Source organism: Podarcis filfolensis (genome assembly GCF_964270895.1).
Source record: "Podarcis filfolensis genome assembly, chromosome: 2".
NCBI lineage: Eukaryota > Metazoa > Chordata > Lepidosauria > Squamata > Lacertidae > Podarcis > Podarcis filfolensis.
This window is the reverse complement of record NC_139605.1, coordinates 107,953,477-107,980,094: the sequence shown is the minus strand read 5'-3', so window position 1 is coordinate 107,980,094 and position 26,618 is coordinate 107,953,477. Positions and strand designations below refer to the sequence as shown.

General features: G+C 42.9%; 1 protein-coding gene and 1 long non-coding RNA gene across 5 annotated transcripts in view; both read right to left on the bottom strand.

The window, feature by feature from the left end:
* Positions 1 to 26,618, bottom strand: part of CA10 (carbonic anhydrase 10) — a 354,321-nt gene that overhangs the window by 72,437 nt on the left and 255,266 nt on the right. For all 4 annotated transcript variants that reach the window (XM_083598944.1, XM_083598945.1, XM_083598946.1 and 1 more), the window contains one exon: positions 132 to 317. In XM_083598944.1, the coding sequence (XP_083455070.1) occupies positions 132 to 317 (186 nt within the window). The remainder of the gene's footprint in view (positions 1 to 131; positions 318 to 26,618) is intronic.
* The window catches only part of LOC310755791, a 37,522-nt gene continuing 37,007 nt past the window's right edge, over positions 26,104 to 26,618 (bottom strand). Inside the window, exon 2 of the long non-coding RNA XR_014544550.1 lies at positions 26,104 to 26,150. This is a non-coding gene — a long non-coding RNA (uncharacterized lncRNA). The remainder of the gene's footprint in view (positions 26,151 to 26,618) is intronic.

The following is a 26,618-nucleotide window of genomic DNA, read 5'->3' as shown; positions in this document are numbered from 1 at the left end:
ATGGTTTCTGTATTTCGCAAAGTGCAGAAATCCTGTGCTGAGGATAGAAACATGAGCAAGTCAGCTCCCCAGGGATCTTTAAAAATAAATAAAATAAAATTCTCTGCAGAGCTTAAAGCATATTGACATACCTCTCCAGAGAAAGCTTGTCCATTCAGAAGGTGTTCTGATCCCTGACTGTCTTCGCTTCCAAAGTGTAACCGGATCTCTTCCAATCGGTGGCTGTATGTCATGGGTCCTCCAGAGATGTTGACCAAATGTTCTTTGTCCAGTCGCAGAGAAACATGCCTTCCTGTGTTATACATTGTCCCACTGACCTAAACAAAATGGAAGTGGGGAAGAAAAAGCATGAACTTTGCAAGTCTTGGCTTGCTTCGAGGTTGAAATTTATTTAGTTTTGGTTTTTGTTTGTTTTTACTTTTAACTATCTCCTGTTGATCTAAATTTTTTTTAAAAAAGGCTGCGAGGAAATTCACAAACCCATAAGGGCTTCATTTCCCTGCTTTGAGCATTACATTATATATTGAATTATTTTAGTAAGTATACATATTTCATGCAAAATATGTAAGATATATACACACACTTTAGCCGGAAGTGTGTGAGGAACACAATAACTGCGATTAGTGTGCTTCTAAATAAGTAGGAGTTTGAAAGTATCCTTTATACGAGACTTGAATAATGACTTCATTACTGGATTTTGGGCCCGAGAAAAGGGAATATTTCATTGGAAGGATTAATTATTTACATTGCATTTAAACATATCAAAGATTCAACTCATTTATTCTCACTGAAAAATTTATAAAAAAACAATTGGCTAAAAGCAGAGTAGACTAGCTTTGCAAATATACAGATTCAAAAACATGTGGTAACCTTACATCCTCCTTGCCATCGCTGAGGGCAACACTTCTGTCCCTAGAAGTCAGTTGCTAGTGGGCGGGCAAAGTCACTACACTAACTTCCTGGAAGTACACTAGCTTTCCAGGAGTGGGAGGGAGATCACTATGGTGAAAACGCATTGTTTCAGCGGGTGCATTTTCTGCCTTGTCCCTTTTTACCCTCCCAGTAAGCAAGAGTGACCCATCTGACCGGAAGCTACTGTAGTAGCTGGGCTCCTTCTGGCAAGCCACACCTATCTGTTCCACAACAGTTGCTACAACATGGGTGGTTCACATCTCTTCCTCCGACTCATCTAATTCAGAGACAAATCTAACTATTACAATCCTCATCTTGGTTGGAAGTTCTGCATTTAAAGGAAATAGTCAGCAATGTCTAGGCAACACTATGACCATGTACATATGCAATAGACAATTTTTTTATAGAATCCCTTCAAACCATAACAAGTCCAAAATGAAATCTTTAGTCTCAAAGTCTCTGAAAATCTTTAAATGACTACATGAGCACTGTTCCACAGCACTTGATATTTTCATTTACATATATTCATTCGAAATAAGATGGGTTTATGAAGCAATTCTATATCTTCCCACCACACTGACAAAGAATTCTATGAAACAGTAGTCAGTATCCGGAATCACTGTTCAGTGTTGGACAGTATTGGTTGAATACACAAAGCTTCACATCTTGTCTTTCATCATACAAAGTCTGGTACCTCGCTTCATTTAAAGATTTTCAGAGACTTGAGACTAAAGATTTCATTTTGGACACTGAGGTCCAGCCAAGGGCCTTCTGGCGGTTCCCTCACTGCGAGAAGCCAAGTTACAGGGAACCAGGCAGAGGGCCTTCTCGGTAGTGGCTCCTGCCCTGTGGAACGCCCTCCCACTAGATGTCAAAGAGAACAACAACTACCAGACTTTTAGAAGACATCTGAAGGCAGCCCTGTTTAGGGAAGCTTTTAATGTTTAACAGACCACTGTATTTTAATACTTTGTTGGAAGCCACCCAGAGTGGCTGGGGAAACCCAGTCAGATGGATGGTGTATATTATTATTATTATTATTATTATTATTATTATTATTATTATTATTTTCCTTTATGGAAAAATAAAATTTTGCAGAAGACCTTTTATGACCCATCCTGTCCCTGATGATTTCCCAGTCAATAAAACCAGGGTGTTGCCTGTATGTTTGTTTGCTGACAATCAGACCAAAGACTCTGAGACTGAAAGGAAAAAATGAAAAAAATGAAATTGCATCTAAAAAAAATGAAATTGCATCTAAAGAGTATAATAAAAACAGTGCTCCTGTATAGCACCCATTCATGCCACTAAGACGCATGCTGGAGACTTTTCTTCCTAGTGGATTGTACAATTCCTTCTTGCTCGAGTTCAAGGTAATAATCATTTTTCTTCTCAGCAGTTGTTAGGAAAATAAAAATAATAAATCACCAGGCTGGATACAAACCGTACATTTAAATTATGCTAATTTGTATTAAATAGCGGGAACTATAGCATAGTATGCTTTGTTGAGCTTTAATTTGAAAGGAGTGTCTTGACAATTACATATGATACTCTATAGTTAGTACATCACGCACCATAATCATTAACCGTGCCGCTGTGTCATTTTACCCGTAATAGCAATTACTGTGCTCAAAGGTCTTGTTCTGTTGTTGCTCATTCCCTTGTAAGAAAAAAAAGTTGCATTATAGAGATGCTGTGATAGAAGTTAAGGTTGGCCATCCAGAGTTCTGCATCATCATATCGACACAGGTACTTCACATCCTGTTTCTAATTTCAAAGGAAGAGTGTGAAAAGTTTCTATTTGTCACATAAAGTCATTTATTAATGCTTGGAGTTGGGGAGCCCCACAAGTCGCGGAGCTTTGTGCTTGCCCTCTAGTTTATTACCTTGATATTTGTATGTGTAGTAAACAAATATCAGATTTGCTTTAATATTTCAATGAGGGCTTGCTTCACTGAATCCGAGCTCTAAAACGCTGAGCAACTGAGCACCCCTCATTGGTTGAAAAGGCAGTTTGCTATTTTGAAACGGCACATTGCTAAATGTTTAATTCACTTTTGAATGCTCTTGAAATATATTCAAAAACCCATTACTTACTCTGCTGGGTGCAAAACTTAAATTAGGCTACCCTTGCTTTCTTTTTAAAAAAATGGTTCAATCGGAGTACTAACGCAAACCTAATATCTCTCTGTGGATTATAAGGGAGAGCTTGCAACATACACAAAAGAGTACCCTAAGTGTAGCTCTCTTGACCAGCTACACTCTGGGGCAATTTAGGAAGTATTCCTAAGACATCCAGGCAGCGATCTGCATCAGTACTCTTTTCCACTTGCCCCATGGAAACTTGCTTTTGCCTGATCAGTCTGCTTGGCTTGCTAGCCTGTTCTAGAGAGCTACAACTCTGTTCGAGTGACTGCTGATCTCAGTTTGCTTCGCTAGAGTCCCTGGAACATCATACTGCAAGGACTGACAGGTGTGTTCCATAAGTTTCAGTTTACATGGGTTTTCTCTGGACTTTGTTCCTGGGACAAAGTTCTCAGCACCAGCTGTAGGTTCTGGAGGGCCCTTGAGCAAGATGACCTCAGTGGGTTCCACTCCCTGAACTGCCCTTCCTGATGCAGGAGGTATGGAAAGATAGACCTGGGTGTGTCATCCACATGCTGAAGACACCTCACCCCAAAACTCCTGATCACATCTCCCAGTGGCTTCATACAGATGTTAAGCAGCACTGATGGGAGGCAGGAAAGAATGGACTTGTGCAAAATTTAACAGGTTAATTCTCATGGTGCCAGGAAATAGCTGTCCCTATCTGCTACTATCTGAAAGTAGGAATGGAACCATCATGAGACAGTGGTGCCACCCTACGTCTTGGAGTCAGCCCAGGAGACTACTGTGTCAGTGGCATCAAAAGCAATAGAAGTCAAGGAGAATGAGCAGAGTTGGCCTCCTGCTATCTCTTTAACAACAAATGTCATCAATCATGGCAACCAAGGCAGTTTTTGTACCATGAAAGCACAGTGAGATCAGTCCAAATGCTCAGTTTCCTCCAAGCATGCTTAAAAATGGACTGCAACTGCAAGGATAGAGCAGCATTCTCCAACTTGGTGCCCCCCAGATGTTTTCGATTATAGCTCCCATCAGCTTCAGCCAACATGGGCAATAGTCAGGGATGATGGAAAATTTAGCCCACCATCTTCTACTAAGTTGGAAAAAGCTAGTGTACCAGCTTCCATTGTGGTCCAGCCTTGACCAATTTGCTCCCCTTCTTTTGATTGCCAAGGCAGCTGCCACTAACTTGCAGGCTTCAAACAGTACATATGCAGTTGAACTGGAGGGTGAGCCTGGCAATAGCCTCAAAATTATAAGTACCCATGGAAAGTACATATATAAAGTACCATTAACATAGCATTTTCATTGGCCATGGTAAGCCTTCATAAGGTTGACTTAGGCTGCAAAATATATTATGTAACACAATGAAGCAGACACTGATATTACATTGAGGTCTATTTTAGCGTAGGATGATTTCTGGGCAAAGGCCTAGAGTAGCCTTTCCCAGCCTTGGATCCCCAGATGTTGTTGTCCCGTTGTCCCTGACCATTGGCCTTGCTGGCTAGGGATGATGGGAGTTGGAGTCCAGTAATATCTGGGACCATCACCTCCTGGCAAATAGAAGGGGAAGAAATGGAGGCAGTGAGAGATTTTACTTTCTTGGGCTCCATGATCACTGTAGGTGGTGACAGCAGCCATGAAATTAAAAGACACCTGCTTCTTGGGAGAAAAGCAATGACAAACCTAGACAGCATCTTAAAAAGCAGAGACATCACCTTGCTGACAAAGGTCCATATAGTAAAAGCTATGGTTTTCCCAGTAGTGATGTATGGAAGTGAAAGCTGGACCATAAAGAAGGCTGATCGCCGAAGAATTGATGCTTTTGAATTATGGTGCTGCAGGAGACTCTTGAGAGTCCCATGGACTGCAAGAAGATCAAACCTCTCCATTCTTAAGGAAATCAGCTCTGAGTGCTCACTGGAAAGACAGATCGTGAAGCTGAGGCTCCAATACTTTGGCCACCTCATGAGAAGAGAAGACTCCCTAGAAAAGACCCTGATGTTGAGAAATATGGAGGGCACAAGGAGAAGGGGACGACAGAGGACGAGATGGTTGGATAGTGTTCTTGAAGCTACCAGCATGAGTTTGAGCAAACTGCGGGAGGCAGTGGAAGACAGAAGTGCCTGGCGTGCTCTGGTCCATGGGGTCACGAAGAGTCGGACACGACTAAACAACAACAACAATATCTGGGAACTCAAGGTTGCAAAAAGCTGGCCAACAGTAAATCATGTGGGGTTTTAAATCATACAGGGAGTGTCCACAAGTAGAGAAGTTTGCTCTTCTACTCATGGAGGACTGTAAAGACAGGAGAAGTGATGTGCTGGACTTGGCCTACCAGTGTCACCCTGAAATGAACACCTGAATAGAACTTCTAAATATTCTTAAAACATTGGCTCCCAAGCTATATTTTTTAGGTCTTGAGCCTCCAATCACCAGCCATATATGGAAAGCCACCTGATACAACCGTCTGTTTGGATTCTTGTTGAGTTTTATTCAGCATTCCGTGTTGCTCGAATGTGTCTCTAACACAAATGTCAAGGTCTACCATTGCTGTGCATACAATAGAGTTCTTCATTCACAATAACATCCTTTGTCTACAGATAAAAATTGTGCAGGGAACAAACTAGGGTACAAAATAAATCTGCGTCCTTTAGAAGGCTAAGCTCTTTCTGCATTTCAAGACACAGAACATGGCTCTCAAGGCAGTGGCGTGACAAAAGGGAACAAATGCAGGACAAATGTAGGTTGTGCAATCTGCATGGCATGGATTATGCTTTTGGCTCAGGATAAAAAAGGTACTTGCTTTTTTGTGTGTGCCCAACTTGGTGCATTTCCAGTTTCAGCCAACCAGAGAGCACAGGGAGCTGCCAAATGGATGCACCCCAATTTTCATTATGAAGAACCTTTCTCTTCCCCTCCAATGTACACCTGTGTTCTTTCAGAAGATGACACACATACCATCATTGATGTACTGCCACTGTCTCTTATGCAATGGCCAATGCAGTTGGTTGAGTGACTGTTAAGATCACCCTGTGGCATGGGCATGTTGTGTAGCGCTGACTAAAGTTGTTGCCTTTTCATCTGACTGGAGTAAAAAAGGTAAAGGATCCCTGGATGGTTAAGTCTAGTCAAAGGCGACTATGGGCCAAGGGAGCCAGTGTTTGTCTGCAGACAGCTTTCTGGGTCATGTGGTCAGCATGACTAAACTGCTTCTGGTGCAACGGGAAACTGTGACGGAAACCAGACCACACAGAAACGCCGTTTACCTTCCTGCCGCAGTGGTACCTATTTATCTATTTGCATTGGTGTGCTTTCGAACTGCTAGGTTGGCAGGAGCTGGGACAGAGCAATGGGAGCTCACCCCATTGTGCAGATTTGAACTGCCAACCTTCTTATCAGCAAGCCCAGTAGGCTCAGTGGTTTAGACCATAGTGCCACCCATGCCCCATCTGGAGTAGTACGGTATCAGCAGAAGTATAGGTAATCCAGTACACTTATGCTGCTGCTGAGCCACACAATGCTCCCATTGTGACTCTCTTATGCTCTGTTTCTTATTAAAACAAAACAAGAGAGTGGCATTGCCAAACTGGAAAGGTGGAAAAACGCTCAACATCTGAAATCACTTGATGTGCAGAACTGCTTATTCAAGTTGGCACCTGTCGTGACCATGTATGCAGTGCTGAGCTTGTTTTTATTGACATGGCACGAAGTAGCCAAGTTAATCATGACCCAAGCTATGAAATGTTGGATTTCGAATGTAAGTTTAGAGAGGATTTGGAGAACCTAGATCCTCAAATGGCTCTGTCAGCCTTGGTGAAATAATCTGAGGACTAGGCAAAAGTGATAAATATATGTATTACTCTTCATTGGTTAATGTCATAAGCGATTATAATTTTGGAGAGAAAAACCTGAGAAGAGAAAGGCAAGGCCTGAAACGACTGGAGAAAAGTGCACAACATTTTATTTATTTTTTAAAAAAGGATTCCAGGCAAGCAATCTTCCTGCTAATAAAAACTGCATCCTGAAAGCATCTGGTTGGGAACAGAGCAATAGTGTCCACCAGTGCTTTATTTCTACTCTCAGTTTGACTCAAGAAAATCACCATTTTATAGTTCAAAACACGAAAAATAAATACAGTAAATGGACAAAAGTACATGCATTACACTGGGAAAGGAAATAAAACCGCTATCGGAGGTGGTAACAACGAAACTGACCAATCACCGTGCTGGATTCCAACTCCTACTTCACACATTAAATGTTCGCTTCCACCTGAGAATCAGGAAACACCATGACGGGAAATGAGGCCGCCATTAGGGGTGGCAACGGAACTGAGGATTCACCGTGCTAGAGAAGAAACTAATTTTTTAAAATTGCTGGTTTCTTCTCCCGTTAGATTCACAAAATGTTTAGGCATATGCATCCCCCTGCATTCCCCCCCCCCCCAGAAAAAAACACTGTTATCCACACTGGAGCACATGGGGCATGCCTGTTCACTCAGAATGATGCAGTGAGTTCATCAGGCATACATCTGATGTATGTGGAATGTGTTGTGGTGAACAGATGTGGACCTGCAACCTCTCATGTACAGCATTTTCAGTTCTCCGACAGTTATAATTCCTTAGGAAACTGCTCATTTAAGAACACAACACAACACAACACAACGTAACATAAAAACATAAGAGGAGTCTGTTGGATCAGGCAATCTAGACCAGCATCTTGTGCCCACGATGACCAAGCCTGTGGGAGCCCCAAAGAAGGATTACAACAGCACAACAAAATGTTACTAAAGCTCCTTCAGGATCAGTATGTTTTGCTTCTTGGGACAAAGAACTATGTTAACCCATCTTTGAGGAGTTTCCCACTTCTTAAAACACTGCAACCGCATAGAATTTCTCATGCTACCTATATTTATGTAATTCCTCTCTATTTACCACATGCACAGAGTGAGTGCATGTCGTTCATACAACAGTCCTGTCCAGTGAAATGCTATCTGAGAAATGTTCTTGTTTGTAAAAAAAGAAAGAAAGGAAGGAAGGAAGGAAGGAAGGAAGGAAGGAAGGAAGGAAGAAAGAAAGAAAGAAAGAAAGAAAGAAAGAAAGAAAGAAAGAAAGAAAGAAAAGGGGGGTGGAGAGCGAGCTACTGAATGCCATTAACTGCTGCTCTTTGGTTCCTATTAAAAGTCAGACTGTAGATTAAAGGAGGAATTATGCAACAGCAACCATTAGCAAAAATGAGGTATCGTTTTTCACTATTTGGATTTCATACCTGATTTAGTTCAGCGCTACACTGTGTAAATGGATATAGGGATGTTCTTCTGGTGCCAGCCCCAGAGTCTGGGAGCTCTCTTTAGGTTTGCCGGTAATGAACCTCGTAGACAGAAGGAGGATGTTCGGAATTCTTGTTATCCTCTTAGACTTGCCCCTCTAAATATGGAATGGGTTTCCCATAAAAGCTGGGGCACTTTTTTTTGTTAACAATATTGCTTCAGTAGTATGAAACACAAATGACAAAGCCATAGGAAACCACCCTGTGATACTTGGATGAAGGGCAGTATAGAAATATAATAAATAATGATAATAGTAATAGTAGTAGTAGTAGTAATAATAATAATAATAATAATAATAATAATAATAATAATAATAATTGTCCACTGATTAAGCAGTGAGGAAAGTCCAGTACTAAGGGCTGGAACAAATTATCTCCTAAGATCAAGCAAATCCATTGTTTCCACTGTCAACTTGTTCGAGACTCTTACTCAAGACTTGTAAATCCAGCATTTTACTCAACTCTTGTTCTTTCCTCATACTGTTTTTAGTGTATAATGGTTCAGTTTATTTTTCATGCTGCTTTTGCATTTTTTCCAGAGGCCATTCTGTCATTTCTATTTTCACATGTGATTCCCCACCCCCCAAATTAGAAAAAAAGGTCTGCTCATATACAAACTGCCTTGCTGTCCTATGAGACGGACTGAGAGGGCAGAAAACAGAGGATCTGAGCAATAAGGAACCCCAACCGCAAGCACAAATGTTCCAAATGGGACCACAAAAGCTCTTGGGAATGATGGGACATGATGACAATTGCTTCACAGTGGAAGCCATCTTTCTCCCCCTACATTGCAAAGGCAAAAATGAGGGTCACTTTTGGTCTGGGAGTCAGATCTTTCTCTGTCCCCACCCCTGTAGGCCAACTGTGACAGATGAACATTGCAATCCACCATTATGATGTCGGATGATTTTCCTGGAAAAGACGTTAAGCTAACCCACCCATAAGTCCCGCAATTCCCTTTGCATCACTTCCTTAAAACTGCTTCTTCCAGTCCACAGGGACAAATATTGATCTTAGGGATAAGTTATGCGGGTGGCGTGAGGGTTAAACCACAGAGCCTAGGACTTGCCGATCAGAAGGTCAGTGGTTCGTAGACAAGAAAATTGGCTTCCAGGTGGAAAAATCAAAATTGGAAACAGAACTGTTAGATCCCAAAACTAAGATACTATCAAGAATGTATAACTTGCTGTTGAAATGGAATACTCAGGATGAAACGGTGAAATCTGCTATGATAAAATGGGCACAAGATGTAGGACATAATATTATGTTGGCTGACTGGGAACAGTTATGGACCACAGGTATGAAATTTACGGCATGCAATGCCTTAAGAGAGAATATTATGAAAATGATATACAGGTGGTACATGACACCAGTCAAGCTTGCAAAAATATACCATTTGCCCGATAACAAATGTTGGAAATGTAAAGAAAATGAAGGTACATTCTTTCACCTTTGGTGGACGTGCCCAAAGATTAAGGCTTTCTGGGAGATGATATATAATGAAATGAAAAAGGTATTTAAATATACCTTCTTGAAGAAACCAGAGGCCTTTCTCCTGGGCATGGTCGGCCAATTGGTGTTAAAGAAGGATAGAACTTTTTTTATGTATGCAACAACAGCAGCAAGAATACTCATCGCAAAGTATTGGAAGACACAAGATTTACCCACCCTGGAAGAATGGCAGATGAAGGTTATGGACTATATGGAACTGGCAGAAATGACTGGCAGAATCCGAGACCAGGGAAAAGAGTTGGTGGAAGAAGATTGGAAGAAATTTAAAGACTACTTAGACAAATACTGCAAAATTAAGGAATGTTAGATTGATGTCGGAGTGAAATTAAGTGGTTTTGGCAGCAATGTTATAAAGGAGTATGTAAAAATGGATTGTTATTAGGTGAGAATGTAAAGTTATAACACATTAAGGTAAAGGGTTAAGATAAAAACAAGGAGGGAAAGGGTTTGCTGAACTAACTAATTGAACTGGAATACAAAAAAGGGAGGTGTGAGGAGGTCAGGGAAACAAGCAAATGAAATATATGACATGAAAAGATTGATTTGTTTTTAACTGTTTTTTATTTATTTTTCTGTACTTTGTATTTCTCTGTATTTTTGTATTTTTTCCTTTTTTCCTTTTTTTTCCTTTTCCATTTTGTAACTTTTTCTTTGTAACCTTTTTTGAAACTTTAATAAATATCTTTAAAAAAAAACACAGAAGGTCAGTGGTTCGAATCCCCGCGACGGGGTGAGCTTCTGTTGTTTGGTCCCTGCTCCTGCCAACCTAGCAGTTCGAAAGCACGTCAAAGTGCAAGTAGATAAATACTGGTAGGTACCGCTCCAGCGGGAAGGTAAACAGTGTTTCCATGTGCTGCTCTGGTTTGCCAGAAGCGGTTTAGTCATGCTGGCCACATGACCCGGAAGCTGTACGCTGGCTCCCTCGGCCAATAAAGCGAGATGAGCACCGCAACCCCAGAGTCGGTCATGACTGGACCTAATGGTCAGGGGTCCCTTTACCTTTACTATGCATTCTTGTTAGAATATCGGAAAGGTCCCATTTGACTTCTTTAAGAACTCCCAGGTGGATCTGTTTATTTTAGATATGTGAACTCCATCTCTTGTCATCACTGCTTGCCCTAGTTCCTCAGACTCCTTTCCTGAGATAGTTAGTTCAGGTACTGACATTTTCCCAACAAATACATTTAGAATATTGCCAAATAACAGTCTGGTTGCCCAGAATCTGCTTCATGGTTACATATGGGCACAGAGCTCATACACTACAGCGCGTCAAGATTTCTTTAAAAATTACAAATAGGATCTTGCCAACGGCACCTAAATGCCAACACAACAGCCTGTAAAACTGTTTTTCAGGTATGTTCCCTGCAGTGTTTCATCACACCCAGCAGAGAGCACTGTGAGCCCATTGCATACTAGTTATTAAATGCATACTATGTTTACTTCCCTGTGCTGAGAAGGAAAGAAAGAAACATAATCTTTTTGGGTAAGTGATACCACTATAATCTGTGACTTACAGTTGCAAAGGCACTGGTATCAGCCATCTGAAACAATTGTGAATATGGTCCCCAGACTCCAGTATACTTCCAGCCTACAGCTTTGAGTTTTCAGGGTGCAGTCTCAGCAGATTGCTTGAAGGTCATGAGATAAATTATATTTCTAGTAGATATGCTTTCCTGGCAAAAATCCAATGATTTGCCCCGAGTTTCACAGAAAAAAAAGAGGACTTAAAGCTAAGCAACGGAGTTATCGATAATGTGTCACTTACTGAGTGAGAGACGCCATGTAAGTGCTTAGCTTTGAAGAACAACAGAGAATGGATCCAATGTTTGATTGGGGTGGGGGGGGAGTTTGCGTGAAAACGATCAAATATGAAAGATGAATGGAATGATTTAAATAATGTTTTCATCTCATGGAGAATGAAGGATTTGAAAGGGGAACCATGCTAATTAGTCGAAAGAAAGCTCCACCTAAGGTGCCCTAGTTTCATAAACATCATGGATTTTAAAAGGAGGGGAGGGGAAAATTCAGATTGAAATGGGCGGGGGAGGTTTCAGTTAAAGTCCTATTTGTTGCTGTTCATCATTACCTCTGCAATAAGAGTTTGGGTGTTTACTTTGCTAAATTGCTCATCTCCGAGATACCTGGAGAAAACCACAGAAACGATGAAGTCCAATTTTAGTGGCTAATGAGCACAATATGTCAATTCCCTGTGATCAAGACAATGGGCTTCAATAATGGATGTGCCATTCTGTATGGAAGAGAGGAAGCGAGAAAGAGAATTCTAATACAAGCACCACAGGGTCATGCCAGTCATAAGATAATTATGTACCATGAGCAATTAAAGGCATGGAACGTGTCCTGATGCAGTGTAACACCCCATGGGGTTTATATGCCACATGCTGTCTTTCAGGGACAATAAAGTTCCTTATTATGGTCACATTACCATATTAATTCAGCAGTCTGGGCATGTTAGTTACTATGAAGACTACTGCAGATCTAGTGGAGCTTAAAGTGTTTAGTGCTAACGGCTGGACGATAGAATGGCCCCTTATTTTCTCCAGCCAGATGACATTAAGATTTTACACTACAAGCGGCTATGGTTCCATGAACAGGTGATTTATAATAGTTTTTTCCCCTGGATACAGTCCTGAGATTTCACAACTGCAACAAACATGGAGTAACAAAGAAGATGGGGCATTCTGACCATTGTTGAGGCATCACAAAGCTAGTACATGATGCTTTGCAACTGCTGCAAGAATATCCCTCTGGGATTCTTGGCAGATGTGCTGATGCAAATGTTAGAATCTGGGTCCTCTTGTATTTCCAGCTCTTATTCCCATGTTACGTCCTGTTCTTGCAAACCTTTCCTGAATACTAAATACAGATGAATAGCATCGTATTTAGAGATTGCGGGGTTTGCCAGCAAAATACACACAAGTAGCATTCTGGTCCATACCAGCTCTTAGAATCCACAACCTCAAGCCAATGCTATTGATTCTCAGGTCTCACGTAAATGCGGAAAACTGTGCCTTTAAAAAATGAACATATAACAAAAGCATTTTGGTTACAATACCACAATATCTAAAAGCATTTTATTTTTGATAAACACAAGGGCAGCACTCGAGTCTTGGACAGATTTTGCCTATAAAATATGGACAGACTTCTCAAGATGAATCAGGTGTGAGTTCATTTTGAGGAGCACGGACTTTCAGACAAAAAAATATATCAGCCTGGAATCTGCTTGCCAGCTTTGAATTTGGCACGCTATTTAACAACCTGGTCCTTCACTACTTCAGCAGAGCAAAACAAGAACACAAGGACTTTCTGTGGCTGGGGAATTGTAAGTACTTAGTCACAGTGGGTCAAGAGAAGTGTGACCAAAACTCCATTTGTGCAATGGGGTTTTTCTTAATGTAACCTCCTGCCCCCACCGCCCAGCTGTCTCTGATGGTCAAGGTACAAGGCATGGGGAAATATGGTGGGATGCAAGCATGGGGGCTGCCTCAAAATACCATGAGAATTGAAGAGAAGAGCTGGTCTGGTCTTGTCGCAGATGAGGCAGAAATTGGCAGGTGGTGAGGCTGCAGGCAAATTAAGTGCCAACTCCACTAGTGTATTTCTCTCCCCTGCCAGATTGACATAATGGGAGGGCTTTGCATCCACCTTCTTTTCATGTCTCCTTTCTCCTTCTCTACTACTGGAGGAGGAAGGGAAGCTGTGCAGATTTCCACAGTTGGATTCAAAAGTTGACCTCAATAAAATTCATTTTGCCTTGAGGCAGACTCTTTGTGGAATGCAAGGATGGCAAGGGGTGAGAGGCTGCAGTAAAAATGTGCTCATTTCAGGACCTACCCCTATTAACAGCCAGTGTGGCATAATGGTTAGAGTGTTGGACTAGGACCTGGGAGAACAGGGTTTGAATCCCCACTCAGCCATGAGGCTCACTGGGTAACCTTGGGCCAGTCACTGTCTCTTAGCCTAAATTACCTTACCTTGTGAGGATGAATGGGGGGGGGGAGAACCATGTACACCACCTTGAGGTCCTCAGAAGATAAAGGTAGCATATAAATAATAATAATAATAATAATAATAATAATAATAATAATAATAATAATGGTGTGCTTGTGGGTGTGGGTGTGCAGACTGAGCTTAATAATTCCGGCCCTTACGGAACAGCATCTCTTCCCATATCTGTCTAATCAATGAAAGTCAAGCTCAACTACCCTCCCAGTTTTTGCAGTGAGACTATGAGAGGAATGTCGACATTTCTAACTTTAAAGAATGAAAGTATTTTTTCTCCCCATTCTGAAACTACCAGAGCCAGCAGAAACAGAACCTTGGAGAGCTCCCTCATGCTTTGCTTGCTGCAAGTCAAGCTTTAAACTGTTGTAAAACACTACTTTGAAAAGATGCAAATCAATTTTCTAAAAGGTTTTCTTCCCTTCTTAAATAATAAAAAAATCAATTGCAAATAATATAATGTGGTCTGATCTTATGCACAATCCCTCGGAGAGAGGGATGCCTAACAAGAGTACACATTTGACCGATACGGAAAATATGTCTGTGTCCTTCCTTTTTCACTTCTTGCTCCCTCTTCTCCTTTACATCTGCACCATGAATTCAGTCCCTTTCTGCTGCTGTTGCCAAAAAAATAATTAAAAGGTGCTGCATTGCCTTGGACACAAATGTCTCACCTGAACATTTTGCCCAGAAGAGAGTAGAAGGCATTTTATAGGCAAGTACAAGGTCTTCTGGGACGCGGGTGGCGCTGTGGGTTAAACCACAGAGCCTAGGACTTACCGATCAGAAGGTTGGCAGTTCGAATCCCTGCGACGGGGTGAGCTCCCGTTGCTCGGTCCCTGCTCCTGCCAACCTAGCAGTTTGAAAGCACATCAAAGTGCAAGTAGATAAATAGATACCGCTCCGGCGGGAAGGTAAACGGTGTTTCCGTGCGCTGCTCTGGTTCACCAGAAGCGGCTTAGTCATGCTGGCCACATGACCCGGAAGCTAAGTGCCGCAACCCCAGAGTCGTCCATGACTGGACATGATTCTCAGGGGTCCCTTTACCTTTACCTGACAAGGTCTTCTGAGCCTAGTCAAAGGCTGGTTAAAACTGATCTCATGCACTGTTCTGCCAAAATGCAGTAAGTTTGCCTCAACCTCGAGGCAAGAAGTTTTCTGAGAGATTTACTAAGTGAAATAGTTGATTTATTATGCTATATGTCTTAAGGCCTCTTTGAAACTCACTGGGACTATTTTCAATACTGATGGAACAACCGACAAGTTTTATTTTGTTAAATTTGTTTCTTGATTTCTCAAAAATTAATAAAAACATTTATCTATCTATCTATCAATCATCTATCTATCTATCTCTATATCTATCTATCTATCATCTATCTATCTCTATCTCTATCTCTATCTCTATCTCTATCTCTATCTCTATCTCTCTATCTATCTCTCTCTCTCTATCTATCTATCTATCTATCTATCTATCTATCTATCTAACCTGGGAATAAGGGGCTGGTTTGCAGAAGCAGCTGACTACCAGTAGCAGCTGGTGCTCATTGGGACTGGTGAGGTGGAAGCCAGGAGGACCAACAGTAGATGGCGCTACAGCTAATTATAGTTTTGTCCTCCTCCTCCTCCCTGCTGAGTTGTACAAGCACAAGACTGGGACTAAGGCGGAGGGAGCTGACAGACAGAGCCACCCTGTCGATCACTTGTAGCCACAAACAATACCAGGTCAGCTGCCAAAGAGATATGCCTCTGTTGAGTTTATTAAAAGGCTTGTTTCTTTGGCAGTGGGTACTGTGAATGGTAACATCTAGCACACTTCCCATTGTGTGCAGAGGTCCCTGCCACATGAACAACTCCTTTCCTTGGATCCTGGCCACAATCTCTAGGACTCTTTACTTCTGCCGAAATGGTGTCATTAGCAAGGACAGAACTCTGTGTAGCAGAAAAAATAATATTTCAGAACATGGCACTGTATTCCCCTGATTCCCCCAGAAACAAATATCAACAGCTACGAAAAACAATGGATTACACAGTGGTATAAATTAACTGCATGAAGTCAGCTGCTTGCTGCAGCAGTTTGTGCCCTACTTTCCAAGACTTTCATAGCAAGCAATTCTGTATCGTCTCTGCTTATTAAAAACAGAGTGGCAAGATCAATACAGCAATATTTTGTAGAAGAAAATTGAATTTATTAAACTGGTTTGGCATTTTAAAGACGATTAAATCCTTTGTTTATTGGAAATCAGAGGGACTGCAGGAATATTTGGCATGGAAAAGAAAGAACATAGACTATAATAAACTCCTAAGACTTTTAAGTAAAATTATCAAATTGATTTTCCACCTTCTGAAATTACAAAAATTGAAAACATATAGCAGATCTTTATTATTGAACTATTTTATGAAAGACTTGATATTGAGGCGCCGTTCTGCAAATGGCAGTCCGGGGCAAGTTTAGGTTTGAACCACTGGAGAAATCAGTCTGAACATAGGAAGGAATGAGGAGGATGAACTCGGGCCAAGATGAGCAAAGATGAGATGCAAGGAAAAAGCAGGAAAAAGCAGACTCAGTATGTTTTATTATGGGGATGTAGGAATGAGAGTCACTCTTCACTAGCCCTTAACACAGCCTTGCTGACCTGGTGCCTTCTAGAATCATTGGCCTACAACTTCCATCATTCCTGACCAGTGGCGTAGCGTGGGGGTGCAGGGGGGGCCGGCTGCACCGGGCGCAACATCGGGGGGGGGGCGCACTCGCACTCGCAGCTCTCTGCCCCTACCTGGCTCATGGGTTAGGGGGCGCAAATTACTTGCCTTGCCCCGGGTGCTGACAACCCACGCTACGCCACTGTTCCTGACCACCAGCTATGTTGGCTGGGACTAATGGATGTTGTAGCCCAAAACACAGAGGGCACACAAAAGCATTTTCCACATCATTCGGGACCTGCTATGGCATGTTAAACTACAAAAAAATGTACAAAATTATTTTTGTGATGTAGCCTTGAGAAAAACCAATGTCTGTCATCTTCCGTTCCCAGAATAAAAATGTAAATAAGTTCACACGGTTGTTTAGGAACAAACAAATTAAGGGGCTTTTAAAGTACGTTGCACACTGAAAGAGCTATATTCATGATGATGATTTCTCTTTCTCTCTCTCTCTCCAAATATAGAAGAGATTTATGTGTTTTTGTTATAAATGCTAAAGCATCTTCATACACCATCTGCTGTAGATGTGACTCGAAAGGAAACAGAGAGCTTGAAAGTCACACTTCAGATCACTGTGTGCCTAATTAAAGAGGGAGGAATTCGTTTTAATTTTTTGCAATGATAAACATGTGTGTGCTTTCCAAACAGTCAACAAAGCTGTGGACAATAACATACATGATCATATACAAATAACAGCATTCACATAGAAGACTGGTGATTTGCCTGTCTCTCATCATGGCCATTAAAGGGGAAGAAGAGATGTTCTAGGAAATGGGGTTGAAACCTAAAATGAGATTGGAGAGTCATAGCTCAGTAGCAGAGCATGTGCTTTGCATGCAGAAGGTCTAAAGGAGGAATGCTTCTGGAACTTAAATCCATCCAAGTTTCTCATCCGATTCTGAAGCTCCCAGTGACCTAGCCATGGACACAGAACAGAATCAGTATGTGAGTTATCCTTCATTCTTTCAGCTAGGATTCCTGGACTTTGTAAAGACAGCTGTGCATGGACTTTCCACATCTTTGACTTGGCTACGTGATTCATGAATAGCTGTCAACTTTCCCCTTTTCTTGCGAGGAATCCTATTCGGAATAAGGGAATTTCCCTTAAAAAAAGGGAAACGTTAACAGCTATGGATTCATGTAAGCCATGCACCTCAACAATCATGCACGCTTCTTTAAAATAAAAAAGCAGTCGTCGTCCCATCCCTCCCCAGCATGTGATTGTGCACACGGTCACATCAATATCCCTCTAGGCTAACGGAAAATGCAAATGTGCATGAGTGCAGAAGTCAAATTTAAAGCTCCTATGCCATCTCGAAATGTCAAACACAGACTTTTGTGATATTTTCATGCACACCAATAAGAAATGGTAAAGGAGCTTTCAGTAACTGGGGCATTTGATCAGAAACTGTACAAGTTTATGCAAACGACTGAAGGACAAACAGGGACGAGCAACTTGGGCTTCACTCATCTATGCAAGACATGGAGCAAGGCAGGAGGACGGTGGATCGAACGGGGCGGCAGCCCCTAGCAAAAATGTAAGAATGTCATTATACTGCAGTTGAAAGGATCAGCACAGGGCAGCTTAGACCTTCCCCTTTCCAGGCAACTTGCCCTCTCGCTTGCCTCCATCCACCTGCGGTTCCTGCCTCCTTGTCCATCGGCTCCCTCTCCTGCCTCCCCACCAGCGTCAGCCACCCGCCTGCCTGCCTCTGTCCCCATCTCCTTCCTCATCACGACACCTCCTGTTCGCAGCTTCCAATGTCCGAGGCTAAAAGGATCACGGTGGGGCAGGCTTTCCTGAGCTCCCTCTGTGGTCACTGCCCTAGAAAGGAGGGTGGGGAGAAAAAGCTTCACCCCCTACTGCTGTCACAGGTGTAAAAGAAAGAGTAGTTTGGGTGAGGGGTGAGGGATGGGAAATTTGGGTGAGTTGTAAGGGAAGAGGGGTTGGGAAGGTTCAGGGAATGTGTTGGTTTGGGGGAAGGGGCTTGTCTAGGTAGAGGGGGCAGAGAAGGGATTTGGGGCAATAGTCAGAAGTTGGGTAAGTGCAGTTGGCTAGCAAATCAAGAAGCAGAGGCAGCCCCTATTATATTTATATTTGTCTTAGGAATCTTTTTTTTACATCATTGTTACAGTACAGTGGTACCTCGGGTTAAGAACTTAATTCATTCTGGAGGTCTGTTCCTAACCTGAAACTGTTCTTGACCTGAAGCACCACTTTAGCTAATGGGGCCTCCTGCTGCCGCTGTGCCGCCACAGCATGATTTCTGTTCTCATCCTGAAGCAAAGTTCTTAACCTGAGGTACTATTTCAGGGTTAGCGGAGTCTGTAACCTGAAGCGTATGTAACCTGAAGCATATGTAACCAGAGGTACCACTGTACTGTGTCTTTCTCAATTCTTGTTTAGATAGTCTAACCTATTAGTTAACTCAACAAATCCTTTCCATCTTTTGACATATTCTGTTATTCAATTTACCTTGATTTATTTAACCTTGTCTTACCATAAAAAGAAAACCTTAATGTTCAAAATTTAAAACATATTTATACATAACTCCTTATATCCTTTCTACTAAAGCCAGATAATTCCATTCCAACATTTTCCCTAATATTTCATTAGTTTTACACTAATTCCAAAAATAAAAAGAAAATTTTCCTTTTATAGGCTTTTTTTTTTAAAAAAAAATTTTTTATCCAACGTCCCTTCTTCCTGGTCTCGGGTTATGTCAGTCCTTACTGTCTGAAATATATATATTTCAAACTCACTAAAATACTGCTGCTGCTACTTTCTGCCAGATTTTTCGTTTAAAAATAAACATAACGCCAAACAATGTTATCAAATGCTGCAGAATGAATTCTGTCCATCGCAAAGGCTGCAGGCAAATAAAAATATTTCTACGTGCGCTTTACCGACACAGTTGATTAAATAAGTAAATAAATAAATAAGCCATATGTATTTATTTATTTTTTAAAAAATAAATCACAGATGAAATAAAAACAACCACACACAGAATTGAATGGCCCACATCGAAATTTACATCCCTCCCCTCTCAAATTTCTTTTTTTTGGGGGGGGGGGGCATGTTTGCGATTAACATGTAGGTTTGACATTTCATCTTGCACTCTGCCTAAAATACTTCAGCATGAGCCCGGGATAAACAGCTGACCCACTGACACATTGCTTCAAACAAATCACAAATCTAAGAACGCAGCACACACACCGCCTACAAAAACATGTGCGCAAGGAATATATAAGGCCAGATCTTCCTGTGAGAACAGAGATTAAGGCTGGGGAAGGATTAGAAATTAATTAAGAAGCTCCGTCATGTTTCTCAATATCCTCTTTGATCTGCTACAAGACTCTCCCCAGGGGCTTTGCTGCTGCTGTGTCAGGGACCTTTTGAGCTGCAAGTCCAGGCAGGCTTATTGGTCTTTGCGCTTCTCCCCATCGCTCGTCCCAAACTTTGAGCCAGGATAAAAAACAACAACGACAGGCAGCTCCTGGGAAGGAGGAATGAAGTGGGTGACTGGAAGCACAGACTGACCTACTGTCCAGGTCTCTCTTAGATCAGTGGTTTTCAAGCTGTATTCCCCATGGCTTCCCGCAGATGCTTATCAGGCGTTCCTCAAGGAGAAGATCAGTTGTGGCACACAACTTAAAAGAGAGCCTGCACACAATTGCCAATCTCTCCCAGCAACCCACAACTGGAGTGTTGAGTGTGTTTGGGTTTTCACTGTCAGTTCATGCAAGGGCAAGGGCAAGGGCAAGGGCAAGGGCAAGGGCAAAGGCAAAAGCAAAGGCATAATGCTTTAATTCAGGCATCTCCAACTTCCAAGAGACTGTGATCTACTCCCACTATAAAAAAACTGGCAGTGATCTACCCATTGGATTGACCAAAGTGGTTGAGCTTTTTTGGGGGGGTGGGGGGAGATCGATCAAGGTCATGCGATCGACAAGGATCGACCAGAAACGTCCCGCGATTAACTGGTAGATCGCGATCGACCTGTTGGACATGCCTAATGGGTCCAAGAACCCTCCCACCACCTTCCCAAAGCCCGCCTGGTTTTGGGAAGGAGACAGGAGGATTTCAGCATCCTGTAAGAGCCCTGGCACCCTCTTCCCAAAGCCCAGGATGTTGCTGCCCAACTTAGAAAGGGAGGCGCGATGCTGAAGAGGGTGATGTCTCGCATGCAACATCGGCCCCAATCGCCCTTGCAAACTGGTGCCTCTGGCCCTAACTGTTCCCCTACAAAAAATAAATAAATCACCGTATACCACTGGGCAATGGGTATAATAATAATAATAATAATTTATTATTTATACCCCGCCCATCTGGCTGGGTTTCCCCAGCCACTCTGGGCGGCTTCCAACTGAATATTAAAAATAGTACAGCATCAGACATTAAAAACTTCCCTAAAGAGGGCTGCCTTCAGTTGTCTTTTAAAAGTAAAATAGTTGTTTATTGCTTTGACATCTGCTGGAAGGGCGTTCCACAGGGCAGGCGCCACTACCGAGAAGGCCCTCTGCCTGGTTCCCTGTAACCTTACTTCTCGCAATGAGGGAACCGCCAGAAGGCCCTCGGTGCTGGATCTCAGTGTCCGGGCTGAACGATGGGGGTGGAGACGCTCCTTCAGGTATACAGGACCGAGGCCGTTTAGGGCTTTAAAGGTCAGCACCAACACTTTGAATTGTGCTCGGAAACGTACTGGGAGCCAACATGCATGGTGAGGGTCCCCCAGGAACTGAGTATGCACCCCAGAACCCACCCCAGAGTCCTTTGCAATTAAATGGGCATCTATGGCAATTGTTCACAAATTTATTGGCCAGATAAACTGATTGCGGGAAGCATTTTCCTGGAAACGCCCATGCCAACTATTACAATGGCACGAGAGGCACTTCTGTGTGCTGAGAGCTACGCTGGCAATTTTGTAATGACTCAGATGTGCCTTCGCACACTGATGATACTGCCATTGGAGATAGTACTGCCATTCATTGACTCACTGTGGTTGTTCTTTACAGATACATGAAGAACTGTATCCAGTGCTGCCAATTCTGCTCTCGCAACAGATTTCCACTGTTGAAATGGAACTGTTGTACCCTCCAACATTTCCCTGATAACAATAGGGAAGCCTAGTGCTATTTTTCTAGAAAAAGAGATGCTAGAACTCCCCACAAACACCTCCCTCGTTCTCTTAGAACCCACCTGAGAGGGGCCAGAATTGAATTACGGTGAGTTCCGGCTGAAAAAAAGCCCTGAGGACCCTCCAACATTTATCCAATGAAAACAGGGATGTCCTAAGGAAAAGCGGGCCATTCCAGGGTCAATCAAAACTGGGATGGCTTCTGTAAATTAAGGACAGTCCCTGGGAAATAGAGACACTTTGAGGGGCTGCCCTCTGGAGAAGGTTTTTGTTTTTGGGAGGGGGAAGGGGGTACAACTAGAGGAAGTCCTGTTGCACTTGAGGAATGACAGCATTCCATATAACCCTTCATGTCTTGGTAAGAAGGGGCCAACTCACTTCGCTACCCAACTTTAAGCCTCCCACGAAACCTTGCTTTGCTCACACAAGTCCTCTGAAACTAAATGAGTGGAATCCTGAGTGTACTGCTGCTGCCATTCTGGTATTTTATTTTTAATTGCTTTCCCCAAACTCTTCTTTCGTAAAACGCCAGTAGGCTCTATTCGTAAACCTTCTTCTAATGGGTGACCTAGGGTGGGGGTGGTGAGAAGGGTAGCTGGGTTACGTGTCCTCCTCTATTGCTATTTGATTGTGCCTGGTTTGAAAAAAGCCGATAAAAATCTTAATAAGAAATAAAACAAAGGTGGCCAATCAATGTTTGCTGAATCAATAGACTATTTTCTGAAGCTGATTTCACAGCTATCATTCTACTTTATTATATGTACTAGCAGGGCTAGAGTATTTGACCCAGATCTTTCAAGGGATGGGATGAAAATAACTTCCCTCCCTGGAGTGGGGAGCACAGAAGAATTGTCATGTGTGCATGAGCTGACTAGATCAGATGGCGGAGGGCCTCTTCTTTCTAAACAAAAAAAGTGATGTCACCACTTCAGACAGTAGCTTTACTGCCCCCAACAGGCTGGTGGTGTTCCTTAAACTAGTGATGCTTCATGGGAATAATGCAGGTATTCCCCTGCCCCATTTTCTCAGGGGCAGAATGGTCTCCTGAAAAGGTGGAGGGAGATAATTGGTCCAACCATAATTACCATAATCCTGCTTTGTGCAAGGTGTGTCTGGCATTTGCAGGATAACCTGCGAACAAAGAGAATTCATGCTGCCTCACTGTGAAAGGATATTTACAAACAAGGCCCTCAGGTGCTTTGCAGGGAAAAATAAATGCGGTTTAGCCTCTTCACAGGCTTACAGCTGTGAGAAGACTTTGAGAATGCCGAGGGTACAGCAACGCAGTGGTGGTAAACAGCAAGAAATCAGCAATACAGATGCTTTGAGAGAAAGTCAAAGCAAAGAATTACATAAACATAAGACCCATCTCTACTGGCTTCCAATGCAAACAAGGATGGTTTGCGTTCCAGGTGGACATGTAAGAATTTCTGGAAGCCCAATAGCTCTACTGCAGGTGTAGGGAACTACAGTCATACCTCATGTTGCGTCTGCTTGAGGTTACGTCTTTTCAAGTTGCATCCTGCAGCAACCTGGAAGTACCGGAATGGTTACTTCCGGGTTTCACCGCTCGCATATGCGTAGAAGCGCTAAATTGCGCCGCGCACAGACGTGGTGCTTCTGGATGCAAACACTTCGAGTTGCAGACTTGCCTCTGGGACAGATTATGTCCGCAACTCGTGGTTCCACTGTACAACTCCCATCAGCCTCAGCAATATAGTCAGTGGTCTGGAATGATGGGAGTGGTAGTTCAGCAACAGGGCCAAAGATTCCCCAAACCTGCTTTATTGGGAAGAACTATAGGACGCGGGTGGCGCTGTGGGTTAAACCACAGAGCCTAGAACTTGCCGATCAGAAGGTCGGCGGTTCGAATCCCCACAACGGGGTGAGCTCCCGTTGCTTGGTCCCTGCTCCTGCCAACCTAGCAGTTCGAAAGCACGTCAAAGTGCAAGTAGATAAATAGGTACCGCTCCGGCGGGAAGGTAAACGGCGTTTCCGTGCGCTGCTCTGGTTCGCCAGAAGCAGCTTAGTCATGCTGGCCACATGACCTGGAAGCTGTACGCCGGCTCCCTCGGCCAATAAAGTGAGATGAGCGCCGCAACCCCAGAGTTGGTCACGACTGGACCGAATGGTCAGGGGTCCCTTTACCTTTTTACAGGAACTTAGTAGTGCTGCAATGCTTTGTGAATTTTACAATATGACTTTTCTTGTGGTTGTGCTGCTTATAGCCTTTTTTAAAAGTTGTTTTGTTAACAGTGTTTTGTAGAAGGTGTTTGCTTTCCTGGTGATTTGTGAATTATTTTATATGATTTATGTTGTGGTTGTGATGTTCTGCTATTTATGGTATGTAAGCCGCTTTGTGACTCAAGAGAGTGAAAAGCAGAATAACAACAACAACATCAACAACAACCATTTAGTGTGTTGAAGAGCAAAATTAAGGGTTCATACAGTGGCGAAGGAAAGTATGGCACAAGGAAAAGGGGAGAAACTCCCTCGAATGAACAACAACAAAAGGAGAGCAGGCTCCTGTGCTCAGTGATGGAAAACTATTGTAGCTCAATAAAGCTACAATAAAGACTTTCCCAGCAGTAAGCATTGGAATTGCTCTCTTTTTGTTTTCTTCTGATAAAGGATGGATAAGGCTACCCTCAGTGGGTAAAATCTAGCAGCATTCCTTATGGTTTGAGACATGATCCACTCCCATTTCCATGCTGGAGAAAAAATGTTTAGCGACATAAAGGGACATGTTATATAATAACGAAGTATCTCAGAAAATAATATGGATTAAGAATGGCATAAGAAGAGCGTAGATAAGCGGTTTCACGGTGTTATTTGCTTAAAGGTAAATGCTTGGCATAGACGACCCAACATGGGGTCATTCACCAGAGAAGGATGGCTGCTTCTACAAAACATGTTTGAGAATATCCATTGGATTTTACGCTTCTCTGAAAAGTGCAACACAGTTTTCATAGCAGAATGCATGGAAGGATGCATATTTTGGGATTTAACACATTTAGAAACGTGTGTTTTGATTGAAATTGCACTCAGAGTTTAAATTTAAAGCAATCTTTTGTGCGAATTATAATAATAATAATAATAATAATAATAATAATAATAATAATAATAATAATGCAGAAGTCCCATGGACCATCTGCTTTGGATGCAGAAAGTTCCAAGTTCAATCCCTGGTATCTCCAGTTACAGCGGGGAGAAACTCCACAGCACAGCAACCCGGCAAAGGGGATGCAGCAAGGAAAACCACCGTCACCTCTCCGCTGGGAAGCACTGAGCAAAGGCGAGTCCCCAGGCAACACGGCCGATTTGATCGGCACAAGGCATGGAAGCTTCATCCCCTAGTCGTTCTTAGACTCCTTATTGGGTGAGCAACACAGCCAAGCAACACAGTTGGAGCCTCCCTCCTCCCTGGCCAGCAGGGAGGGAGGGAGAGGAGCTGCTTCCTTTGAAACCTGGGAAATTTAAGGGACATCATCAATAAGGGACAGCAGTGGGAAACGGCGCTGGGCTAAGGGAGCTTCCCGCCAAATAAGGGACGGTTGACAGCTATGTGTTCGCTATTCAGTCTGTTGGAGCAAATAGTTCCTTGCTCTAGCTCGAGAACTAGTTAGGTTTGTGAAATTGCTTCCAACAACGGGGGTTGGTGGGTGTTGAGTAGCACGCCACTGAGGTACACACAACTAAACTCATGGTATATTTAAGCTCACCTGTGAAAATCTCCAACTGTGCTCCCCACTCCCTGTACAACTCACCTTCTGTTTTATTGACGTCTGCAGTTCATGTTTCTTGAACTAAACCAGTTTCCAGTAATTGCCTCATAAACATAAGGTGAAAAATTACACATCTGGAAAAAGGCTCATTATATAGTCATTTGTCAAGTAACTTCTGCCAAATGGAGCAAACACTGAAGAGATTTGTGCCATTTATTTGTACACAGGCTGGAAGCGAGGGAAATGGGAATCTTAATTCACCAGCTGGGAGTGGCAGAACGTATGCCAACAGAGCACCTCTGGTGCTTGTCTGTTACAACAATACTGGTTGCATAAGAATAATGTAAGACAAGACTGTAAGATATTTAAGACATGTAAGGAAATGACCAAGTAACAACAAAGTTTGGTGTGGTTTAAGCTGAAGTGCACAAGTGCCTTAAGGACACTGGCCTACAGGAAGCTGCAGTAGGCTACTAATTGGGTTTCCTGACACATTTCAAAATGGAAGCGTTATCCTAAATAGCTATCTATGGAATTCACTTTCACTCAAATTGGTAGCGACCAACTTGGATGGCTTTAAGAAGCGATGAGACAAACTCACGGAGAGCAAGGCTATCAATGGTCACGAGCCACAATGTCTATGTTCTACCTCCATGGTCTGCCAAGGATTAGATGAGGAAGAGTGGTGGAGACTGCCTGGCCAAGAGGCCTCCTGGGAAAATGCAGGAGAGGACAATTTGGACCTGGGTTCGTGGTGGTGGGAGACAGGATACACCCCAGAGAGCTGGGAATTACTGGAAGCTGGGAATCTGGAGGGTGAGGAACAAGGGCAAAGAAGCAGAAGCCATAGCCCTGGGCAAGGGCAGGAGTCAGACTTAATAGAGGCAACACCAGCACCAGCTGACAGAGTGTCTGTTGAAAGTCTGCCAGCTCCACTTCCCACCCCTAAAACAAGATGATTGCTCCATGTAACAGAACAGAAAGCCAGGCAGAAACAGAGAGCGTCCCTTGGGACTCGCCTCAGGCAGAAGGAGGGATCTGAGACATAGAAAATAGACTCGATGGGAGGAGCAAGACACTCTGGGAAAGAGTTCATGATGAGGGAGTATACTTCATGAATCTTGCTGTCAGCTGTTGACCTCAGATCCTGCATGTGGGCTTCTCCTAAGCATTTGCA